An 11,391-nucleotide genomic window follows, 5' to 3' on the forward strand; every position below is an offset into this window, starting at 1 on the left:
GTGCGCCTCGGAGTCCGAGGAGGAGGACGGCTCGCGGCCGCCGGGCTCCCGCTTCAGAGGCCGGCCCCGCCACGGCTGTCGGCGGTGGCGCCGAGGCGCCAGGCACAGGGAGGTGGCTGTGACCCCGGGCCCCAAGGAGGATCCAGGGCGGCAGAAACCCAGGAAGGTGGCGAGGCAGGAAGCCGCAAAGGACAGGGGCTGCCGGAGCCCAGGCCCCGAGCAGGGAGGCCCCGGGCACCTACCGCAGGCTCCCGCCGGCACCAAGGCCCCAGAGGAGACCCGTCCAGCGCCGGACATCCCCCAAGACGCCAAGAGCCCTGAAACCGCCGAGAGGCTGCCCCCGGACGCCACGAAAGGTCCCGGGGAGGTTGCAAGCTCGTCTCCAGCCCCCTGTGCGAGAGGAAGCCCCCGTCCCCCAGCCCCAGAGCGGCCGGAACCCGGCAGAGAGGACGCCCGGGCGTGCTGTGGGAGCTCGCCAGCAGCAGGTGCGGGCGGTCTGCCGGGCACTGCCCGGTGCACGGAGCCGCCCGTCTCCCGGGACAGAGAGGACGCCCCTGCCTACCCCCCGGGACCACTGCTGGTGCCTGTCGCTAACACCACCGACCCCGCCTACCTTGAACCTGGAGTCCTGTTTTTGAAGACCCCCGATCTTGGCTGCGACTCCGCTCCTTTTAACGGAGACTCCGTGGGGGTTCCATTTGCCAAAAAGGGACCCCAGCCCTACGGCAGCCCCCCCGGCAAATTGTTCCTTGGACCCAAAGACCTGCCTGGCTGTTTCCAAGAAGACCTGTACTCCAAGCCCTTAGCTTCAGGCGCTCTGCCTGCCAGCGACATGCACCTTCCTCAGGAGGCTGTGGACACCGGTTCCCTCGAGCCAGAACCACCCAGGAATCCAACCTACACAATCCAAGTGGGCCCAGGCAGGGCCGATTCGCCGCCGTTGACCTTGGAGTCCACACCCCTCTTCTCGGGGCTGCCTGTGGACAGATTGGAGCCGCCAATCTACAGCAGCCTGTCCGGAAGTGGACTCACACGCCCCTCCCTGGTGTGTGCCACCCCTCCACCAAGGAAACCCCAGTTAGAGCCGCCATACTCCCCGTTTCTGCCCGACAAGGGCTGGTCCCTGCTGGAGGAGACCCCCGTGCTGGCCAGCCATATGGGTCACCTTCCTGACCTCTTGGGGGAGAAGGCATTCAGCAGGAAGTGCCCCGGTGAAGGGACAGAGGCTGCCAGCCCCCCACCTCTTCCCGGCAAGATCAGTGAATGTGGTGTCACTTTTATGGGCAACCTGTCTGAAGATGAACTTGAAATCAAAAGACTGGTCGCCGAGCTGGAAAGTCAGCTACAGAGTAGAGGCGCACACGAGACCCCCGAGCTGCTGTGTGTGGCTGGGCACTCGGGCAGGACGCATGCGGGCACGGGGGCCCCTCTGCCCTCCCACCGGGCCGCCTCGCCCTCCAGGGACACCTTCTCCAAGCCCGAGGCCGAGCTCACCGGTCTTGGGGAATCGAGTGCAGGCCCAGAAGGGGTGGGAGCAGCAGCGGCCGCCACGGAAAGGATGCTAAGGATCGAGTGTGAGGAGTGGCCCTCATCCCGCACGGGAGAAGTCGCCCTTTCCCCTGCTGCGCGTGCGGACGTGGCATCCGGGGCTCCTGTGAGCCTCAGTGGGGCCGACCACAGCTTCCAAGCAGAGCAGAGAGCCAGAGTCTCCGACACAGGCCCCCCAACGGCAGAAGGGGACTGTGGGCTCCACCCGGAAGTCTCTCTGTCCGGCTCTAGAGGGCCATTCAAACCTCCACTGGACGGGAGGAGCTTAGCAAAGCGCAGCCCGGACTGTGAGCCTTTTCTTCCTAAAAATAACAGGGCCACCGGGATGCACCAGAGCGAAACCCTGCTGTGCCTTCCCTGCACACAGGTGCAAGGGCCCTGCCTAGAGCCCCCCAAGCTGGAAGCATTTTGGGGCGCCACCCCATCCTGTGGTGACAGTCACAGAGACGCTCCCAAGGGATCCTCTGGAAGCAGAGCAGGCTGGCCAGAAGGAGCAGGCCTCCCCCTCCCTGGGGTGGGGGACCCAGGCCTTAAGGCTAACGAGGAGTTTGTACCCGTGGGGGCCTCCCCAAGTCCTGCCTGTGTGCCCAACACGAGCCCTCGCAGGAGGCCCCAGGACCCAGCCACAAGCCCCCTGCGTCAACTCCAGCTCCTGGTGGCCAGAGCAGCTGGGAAGGAGGAGGATGCCCTGGGCTCACAGGGGCCCCCATCCACTGACACCCAGAGCCCTCAGTGCAGTGACCCCTCAGATCTGGAAGGGGACAGTGTGCAGGGGGGGAACATGGCCTGCAGCCCCACCCAGGACGTCCCAGGGGAGGTACCGATGGCAGCCATCCCTGCAGTGGCCGGAGGTCAGTTGGGGCCCGAGGCCGATGGACATCCGGACTCACTCGGCCGGGCTGAGAAGCCCGAGGGCCAAGGCAGAGCCAGCAGACTGCAGCCAGATAACCGGGGAAGCCTGGTGGGGCCGGACAACCTCTCCACAGTCAACGCCAATCCTGTAGCTGCCCTGACCAGGCCGGCCAGGGGCGCAGACCAGCTAGGGGGACAGCTCCAGGGAAATGGGGCGGTCTTGGGCCTTGGAAAAGAGGCATGGGCCACCCCAAGCCCCGCCTCCTCTGATGCAGAGTCTTTGGTAGCAGCCCACGCCCAAACTGGGCCGGGGGCCGGGACCTCAGAGGAGGCAGCCAGCCCAGCACCCCCTGTAGGGGACCAGTTGCCCTTGCCCACTCCCGCAGCCACCCCCATGCCCTCTGGCCCAGAGCACCTGCCCCAGAAAGACCCGTCTTCAGGTAAGCAGAGGGGGCTGCTCCTGGCACGTCCATCCTGCAGGGATCCCCCCAGCCTGCAGCCCCCACCAGTCTGTTCTCCTGCCGGGGCACCTCCACGAAGGACAGCCTGCACCCCAGCCACCACAGATGCTGGGGCCAGGCGAGCACCAGCAGTGCCCCCGTCTTTGAGGACAAGCCCCTGTGGCTTCAAGGAAAGCCTGGCTCACCAGCCCCTCCTGGGGGACCAGAGCCCCCCAGAAGACCCTCCCTTGGGCCAGCCTGGCTTCATCAGTATCTTCACTCCCACCCAGGGGGAGGACCACCCTGAAGGCAGCATGTCAGGACCTCTAGAGGATTCCAGAAAAGAGAAGCCAAGGAGATCTCCTGCCTCGGCCACCCCTCCTCCCCCAGTGAGGGCCATGTCCCCGAGAGTGACCATGAAAGTCACTGCCCTTCCCGACATTCCCGCCCCAGATGACTGGCCAGACTGCCCCTGCAGGCGGGCCACACCCCACACCAGCCCCAATGGTATGCCCACGGGACCCCCCTCCTTGGAACCCCCAGACGACAGCGAAGGCCAGGGTGTCACCTCTCTGCCCGCTGACCATTCCACATGGGGGGCCACTGGGCCAGATTCCTGTGCCTGCCAGGAAGGCGAGGCGGGGGCCAGCTGCTCTGCTGTGACGGCATCTGGAGCTGGCAGTGGGGGGCCCCCAGCGACCCGCCCCTCCACAGAGCTCCACCAGGACAGAATCCCATCTCCCGGCTGCACAGCCAGTGACTCCAGACCCAGCTCCCCCCAGAGCCTCAAAAATGTTCACCGTACACCCCGGAGGGACCCCCTCAGCCCCCAGGGCACCAGACCGAAGCCTCGTGGCTTTAAAAAGAAGCCTGTGTCCACAGAAAATGGCCACTGGAAGGACCGAGCCCCCGGCAAGCGGCCCGTGACCTGTGAAGTGTGTGCAGCCTCCTTCCGCTCCGGGCCAGGCCTGAGCCGCCACAGAGCCAGGAAGCACGGGCCGCGCAGGGCTGCTGCCTCCCAGCCGGCCCCCGCGGCCCCACCTGCTCCCCAGCCCCAGGCATGCCAGCCCCCCGGGAAGAAAAGCCGCAGGGCACCTGGGAAGGAGAAACTGAGGCAGGCACTGAGCGGCCCCAGCCACGTTCTCGGGCCGCCTCCTGACCAGGGTGCCGAGGCTCGTGCAGAGGCATCGGGTCCCCCGATGTCCCAGGGACCTGGCGGGGAGGGGTTCAGCGTTCTGGGAGCACCAGGCTGCACCCCTAGCCGGGAACCACACCCCCCAGGCCTGGACGAGCCAGGAGTGCACATGAGGCCTACAGAGCCCAGGAAACAGGACCAGCTGGTAAAGGACGAACCCTGTCCCAAGCAGACAGAGAAAGCGGGAGGCCAAAGGCGGGGCAGAGTGCCCACGGACGTCCCCAGCAGGCCAGAGAAGACCTCACAGGAAAAGGCGAGGAAGCCCAGAGCAAGAAGGTTCCGGGAGGGGAGTGGTCCTCCAGTCTCTCCTGGTGTCATAACAGACAAATTCTGCTGGGACCCATCCGCTGCCGTTGCCAGTTCCCCAGGGCTTCCGGGCAGCCAAGAACCTGACACCGACGCCCCCTGGCCCCGGGTGATGGAGAGCATGGAGGGCACACAGGAGGAGACGCCAGCACGGAAGTCACCCCAGGATTGCATGGCCCGCCCAGGGGGGATGGAGGGGGGGCCTCCTGGGAACGGGTCAGGGGGACAGAGGACGGCCTTGGCAAGGGGGTGCTGGGGACCCAGGGAGACCAGGACGTCAGATCTCTACAAAGAGTCATCGTGGGCAGCCAGGTCTGAGCCCACAGGGGACAGCAGAGCAGCTGAGGGCGGGGCGAGGCAAGGCGTTGGGGAGGGGCGTGAGCCCCCCTCGGGTCCCCCAGGCCGTCCTGAGACCTGTACCCCTGCCGATGGCACCAGCAGCAGCTGCCCCCAGGGCCCCTTGCTCAACCCGAAAGCGCAGGCCAGGCTCCAGGAGCATGAGGGCGCTGCCCCTGCAGCCCCCAGCCCCGGCCTCGGGGACCCTCTGAGCGTGTTTGATGACGAGGCCTCCTTTTCTCGGCTCTTCCCTCTGGGCGGCCGCCTGACTCGGAAGAAGAACCCCCACGTCTACGGGAAGCGCTGTAGACAGCCAAAGACCCCGCCGGCGCTGGAGCCCGGCGGCGAGGCAGGGGGTGGCGTCCCGCTGGCCTCCGCCCACCCGCCCACAGACCTCAGCGACTCGGGCTCGCTCTGCCTGTCACACGAGGACCCGTGGGGTGACGAGGCCACGGGTCTGCCGGAGTCCTTCCTCCTGGAGGGCTTCCTGAGCAGCAAGGTGCCTGGCATTGACCCCTGGGCCCCCAGCCCCAGCCTGTGGGCCCTGGAGCCTGACCCCGAGGCGGACCGGGCGGAGGGCGTGCCCCACGGCCGCGCCGAGGACCACCCATCAGAGAACATTCCCGAGCTGCACATGGTCCCAGCGGCTTGGCGAGACCTGGAGCTGCGGGGCCCCACCGAAGAGATGGCCTCTTCTCTAGGCGACGCGAGCCCGGAGCCCCCGGACCTGGAGCCAGAACACTATGACGGCGAGCTTCCCGGGAACGCGGTGGATCTTGAGATGCTCAGCGCCAAACTGGAGGTGCAAGATCTGTGCTTCCTGGGGCCCCGTGAAGACCCCGCGGGCGACCCCGGCACCAGCTTCTCGGGCTCCCGGGGGCCGCAGGGCAAAAGGGCAGAGGGTGCGGCTGCGGCAGGAGGGGCGCCAGGCAGGGAGCGGCACGCCAAGGCCAGGAGGGCGTCCTACAAGTGCAAGGTGTGTTTCCAGCGCTTCCGCGGCCTGGGCGGGCTGGACCTGCACAAGCTGGCCCACAGCCCCTCGCCGCCGCCCACCTGCTACATGTGCGTGGAGCGCAGGTTCCGCTCGCGCGACCTGCTGCGCCAGCACCTGCAGGAGAAGCACGTGCAGGGCAAGGCGGGGCGCTGGGCCTGCGGCATGTGCCTGAGGGAGGTCGCCGACGTCTGGATGTACAACGAGCACCTGCGGGAGCACGCCCTGCGGTTCGCCCGCAAGGGGCAGGCGCGGAGGTCTCTGGGGGACTGGGAGGGGGACGGCACCGTCACCCGCTTCCTGGGCAGCATCACGGGACAGGCGTCCGGGCCCGGCGGGGGCAAGCGCTCCGTTGGCAAGGCACGGGGCGACCCCGCGGGGGCGTCGGGGCAGCCGACCGGGGCGGGGAAAGAATTCCGGAGGGAGAGGGCGAAACCCAAGGCTCCCGCCAGCCATTCCGACCAAGATGGCACCGCGGCCCCAGCCGGGGCTCTGGCGGACCGCGGCCCTCTGAGCGGCTCCGCCGAGACGTCCCCCGGCCTGTCCCCTGCCCCCTGCCCCCACAGCGAGCCCCTCCTCCGCGCCGTGTCCGTGCACGTGCACGAGGGCTGCAAAGACCCCTCCCGAGACTGCCACCACTGCGGGAAGCGCTTCCCCAAGCCCTTCAAGCTGCAGCGCCACCTGGCGGTGCACAGCCCTCAGCGCGTCTACCTGTGCCCCCAGTGCCCGCGGGTCTACGCCGAGCCCCGCGAGCTGCGCGCGCACCTGGCCGGGGCGCACGGGGCGAGGGAGGAGCCGGAGCTGCAGCACACCCCGCTCTACGCCTGCGAGCTCTGCGCCGACGTCACGCACATCAGCAAGCGGTCCTTCGTCTGCAGCTCCTGCAACTACACCTTCGCCAAGAAGGAGCAGTTCGACCGGCACATGGACAAACACCTACGGAAGGGGCAGCAGCCCTTTACGTTCCGCGGCGTGCGGAGACCCGGCGCCCCCACGCAGAAGGCCCCGGCGCGCGAGGGCGCCCTGCCCAGCAAACGGCGCAAGGTGGCCCCGCCCAGCAGCCCTCCGGGGCCCGGCGCCGACAGGCCTCTGTCCTGGGGCAGCCGCCCCACCCGGAGCGAGGGGTCGCTCCCAGCCCTGCCGCAGCCCTGCCCAGAGGCGGCTCCTGGCACCACCAGGGGGCAGCCCAGGACCCCAGAGAGGCCTGTAGACCCTGTGGGCCACCCGGTCACAGGGGGCGATCTGCCCTCTGACCTCCGGGAGCTCCTGCCCCCGGCCCTGTCCCCTTTCCCGGCAGCCTCCGCAGATGGCAAAGATGGCCACAAGCCGGACGGAGCCGCGGAGAGCTCCGAGGATGAGGCTTCTCCAGGCGGCCCCGGGCCTCTTCTCCAGCAGGCTCTCCCTCTGGGGGGATCTTTGCCCCGGCCAGGGGCCAGAGGCCAAGACGGAGAGGAAAAGAGGGCTGCCGGCCCATTCTCAGGGAGAGGCCGGGCCCCCGGTGCCTCCGGCAAATGTGCCCCTGAAGACGGCCTGGAAGCCCCCTCCCTGCTCCCAAAGGAGAAGCAGGTGCCCACAAGCCCCATGCTGCCTGAGGCAGGTCCAGGGAGCCCCTCCCACAAAGGCAGTGCCATCAAGGCTTTGGGCTGCCCGAGTTTGTCAAAGGACAGATCGGTTTTGGCCACCCCCAGCAAAGCTCCCAGGTTCCCGGGGCAACCGAAGAAGGCTGTGGCCAGTCTGACAGCCCGAGAGCTAGCCCATGGCACTGAGGACAGGCCGAAGCCCACCGCCGCCAAAGCCAAGCCGAGCCCCAGCTCCCAGGGAGTGGGGAGCCCACGGCACAGCACCAAGACAGCAGGGGGCAGCCGGCCCCAGCCGGCCAGCGGGCAGCTCCAGAGTGAGACAGCCACCACCCCGGCCAAGCCCAACTGCCCAGGCCAGGGCCCCGCCCCAGACAAGCATCCCCCTCGAGCCCCAGCCAAGGGCTCTCCTAAGGGGCCAAAGGAGGCCGGTGACCAGGGGCCCCGGGGGAGCCTGGGCCCCAAGGAAGATGGGGCGGTCAGTGAGAAGAAGAGGAAGGGCCGGGCCCCAGGGCCAGCCAGGAGTGAAAGTGTGAGGAGCCTGGGGAGAGCCCACTCGGTCCCTGACAAGCCCCCCCGGGCCCCCCGGAAGCAGGCGACACCCAGCCGTGTGCTCCCCACCAAGGCCAGGCCCGGTAGCCAGAAGGGCACGATGCCACCCCAGCCCTCAGAGCAACAGCGGCAGGCGGGGCCCGGCCACACCCACGGGGACTGCAGGCGCCCCAAGGAGGGGCAGGGCAAGGCCTGTGCCCAGGGGAGACCCCTGCACAGGCCCCCCAAGAGGGACAGAGCTGTCCACGGTGCTGAACCTGCCAACCCCCGTGCCTGCCGGACCGCCGAGTCCCAGAATGACCTCCTCAGCCAGCTCTTTGGGCAGAGACTAACCAGCTTCAAGATCCCTCTAAAGAAAGACCCTTCAGAGTAATTTATAGACACGAGTGAGTACCTGGCAGCAGGGCTTGGAACAACCCAGCAAGTGGGGGCTCCCGTGTATGCTGACAAGCCTCAGTGCGCGAGGGGTGTTGGGTGGGCGGCCACGTGTTAATCCACCTGACTTATGCAGATGCTCAGAGTTTGCTATTAGGGCTGAGACTGTGATGCTCTGAGCAGGGCCTGGGGTGGGGGGAACCTTTCTAGGTAGAAGGTGAGCGTGAGGGCCGGGCCAGCTGCAGCCCCTTTGAGACCACACAGCTCTTTTCTCGGCACCAAGAACTTGAAGAGAAAGCCATGCCCTGTCCTGTGTGTCCCACTGTCAAGGCACAGCACGCCACAGACGCTTCGTCGGAAGGTTTTCACAGGGTCCTCCCGCATGCCATCCAGCAGGGAAGTGAGCTGAGGCAGCCTCGGGTCAGGTGGCTCTCCTCAGTCTCGTTGCTGCTGTTGCTGGAAATGCTTAGAAGCCACATTCCAGGGCAGGGCTCTCCCCCCTGGGAGAGCTGTTCGTGAGCCAGCAGGCTGCCGGAGCACGCCAGGTTTCTCTGACCACAGAGTGGTGCTGGCCACTGTCTCCACTGCACCTTGACCCCTGGGGACTGGGTTCCCATCTGGAAGGTGGAGAAAGCTGCTCACCAGCCAGTTCCCGCCGGCTCTCCCTCCCCAAACGCCCTGCCTCTGCGGCTGCCCTTTATAGAGCCTTCCTCCCACAAGGAGCTCTCCGCTGCAAGTATCAGCAATTTTACTCGGAATTTCTGGTGCTATTTCATGTCGTAATGTGAATTCAGGCTTCCTTGGTGTGTTTCACCTGGGGGAATGGGCGGGGGACACCGGCTGGCGGGGGGCGGGGGGGGCACGGGGCACTGCACCAAGGCCCACCAGCACCAGCGGCCCCAACAAGTCTTTCACTGGCTCTCCAGGCCGCCGGCAGGCTCCAGCCCCACGGTCACGGTCGGAGAGCAGCCGGGTGGGACGCTCAGGGCCGGGGTGTGGTGTCGCTGCCCGGTCAGGGAGGCGTCTCATGCACTGACAGGACCCAGGGGTCGGCGCGCATGTCCTGTTTATGGAATCGTGTCTTCAAAGGGGGCAGGAGGGCAGGAGAGGCCTCCTTCTGTTCTTGGGCATCTCTGAGGTTCGTGGTTTGTGTTCTGTTTTTCCTTTTTTTTACCTGGGGTGCAATGTGTGTCGAAGTTTTTATTTTGATATTTTGAAAGAGACCAAATTGGGCCCACATTGCCTTTCTAGAAGGTGCTGTGTGCCACTCAGAATGCCTTTAGTGCTGATGAATAACACGGCAACTCTGAGGTTGTACTGTGCAGACCTGTGCACTCATGCTGTTAAATATATCCTCACTGTTTTCACGGAAAGCCTCTGGCTGTGCTGTCTGTCCTCCCGCCAGCCCCTGCCTCGGTGGCTTTAGCTGCCACTTCTGTCCTGTCACCAGGATTGTGTGGCCCTGCAGAGCCGCCCCCACCCCACCCCCCCCACACACACACAGCTCAGCGATCCCACCAACTCCTCCGGCTTGTTAACATGGCATTTAGCAGCGCTTCCGAAGCTTCACTGCTGGGGGCCTCGGGGATCAGAGCGGGAGAGATAAAGTGTCGGGAAGTAATTAGCACAGCTCAGTTTAGGGGACCCGGGAAGGTAGCAAAGGTAGTACAAAGGGTCAAAGCCGGAGACACCAGCCCACCGCAGACTCAGACCCCGGGGCCCACCATGTCCCGAGGACAACCGTCAAAGACCCCAGGGTCCAGGACAAGTGCCCGGAGAGCAGGCCGGGCCGTCCAGAGTCAAGCACCCGTCCTCGTCCTGCCCCCGATGGCCGTCTGGGCTGGGGCGCGAGGAGGCACTCAGAGCAGCACCCAACACTGTGTGCAGGGAGAGGAGGGGGAGCCTCAGGGAGGGAGGCCCACACCTGAGGCCGTAAGTGGGGTCTCCGCGCTTCTGCCCAAGCCCACGGGGGCCCCCACCCACCCACGTTCACCTTCCTCGGCCAGGAGCACTCTTCCCAGGGGCTCCCCCTCAGGACAAGCCCCTCCCGTCCGTGCACCCCCAGCCCTGGGCGGGCTGTCTCCAGGGTCTCAGGGAAGGGGCCCCTCACATTTACATGCCTACTGTGTGCTGGGAAGTGAGCCAGATGCAGCCCCTGCTTTGGGGGCCTCTAGACAGATTCTGTCATGAGTCGGGGGCTTTGGTCTCCTTGGGGATCTCTGTAGCAGGGCCTCAGGTGGGGGGCACAAGGGGGCACGGGGTTGGGATGGAGTCAGTCTGAGTTATGTTTGAGAACGGCCATCTGGTGATTGGGGGATCCAGACCCCTGGGGCCCCTGTTCAACTCCTCACACCTGGGACAGCCGGGAACCAGGAGCGGCCGGCTCGCTGGGAACCCGGAGGGAAATCGTAGGCCCCAGCACAGGCCCCAACCCTGATTCCAAGTCAGATGCGCACTCGCCGGCTGGCCAGCAGGTGGCAGCATCGGCCCAGCTGGGCTGCTGGCGGGGGGGGGGGGGGGGGGGGGGGGGGGGGGGGGAGCCACCAGCCCTCCTCCCGCAAAAAAAAAAAAAAAGCGCCCTGACGTCGCTGAGGGGCTCAGAGACACACATTTACTGCACAGCTCCCACTTCACCCTGACCAGCTGCGTCCAGTGTGGGGGGCCTGGCCTTCAAGACGCCTCTGGGCAGGCTCCCCGAAGCGCCGTGGGAGCCCTGGGAGTGGGCCGCACAAACACAGGAGAGGGTTGGGGCGGGAGCAGCCCCTGCACAGGCCCCGCTCAGGGGCCACAGCTCCCTGAGGCCCCGGGGAAGTGGCCGCTTCGGCCCTGGGCCCCGAGGGCCTGGCTCGTCCCTTCTGGGAAACCAGCGTGCCTGCTCACCCCGTGACCTCAGGGTCCCTCCGGGAGCCGCCCCAAGGCAGGCAGGGTGGGCGGCTGGGAGAGCCCGTGTCAGCAGCAAGATCACATAAGTGGCTGCATTGTTCAGTTGCATTCTGCCCTGGGCCCAAAGCCTGACCCCACCGACCCCTCAGCCCCACCAGCCCAGGGACAGGGCAGGACTGCTGGTTCTTGGGGCCGGGTGAGGGGTGCAGGTGCGGGACGGGGCGGGAAGCACGCGGACGGCCGGAGGGAGGGAAGCAGGAGGTAGCAGCAGGCATGCCGGCCCCGACCTCCGTAAAGGGCCAGGCTCCCCACATCCGCTCAGGGGAACCCCCGGAC

The 11,391-nt window shown here is 66.8% G+C and overlaps 1 protein-coding gene across 1 annotated transcript in view; it reads left to right on the plus strand.

Annotated features, from left to right (window-relative positions):
- ZNF469 (zinc finger protein 469) overlaps positions 1–9,545 on the plus strand; it is a 46,419-nt gene extending 36,874 nt beyond the window's left edge. Inside the window, 1 exon segment of the mRNA XM_023245050.2 lies at positions 3–9,545. Coding sequence (XP_023100818.2) covers positions 3–8,170 — 8,168 coding nt within the window. The 3' untranslated portion in view covers positions 8,171–9,545.
- Positions 9,546–11,391: the final 1,846 nt, after the last annotated feature.

This window comes from Felis catus, chromosome E2, assembly GCF_018350175.1.
Source record: "Felis catus isolate Fca126 chromosome E2, F.catus_Fca126_mat1.0, whole genome shotgun sequence".
NCBI lineage: Eukaryota > Metazoa > Chordata > Mammalia > Carnivora > Felidae > Felis > Felis catus.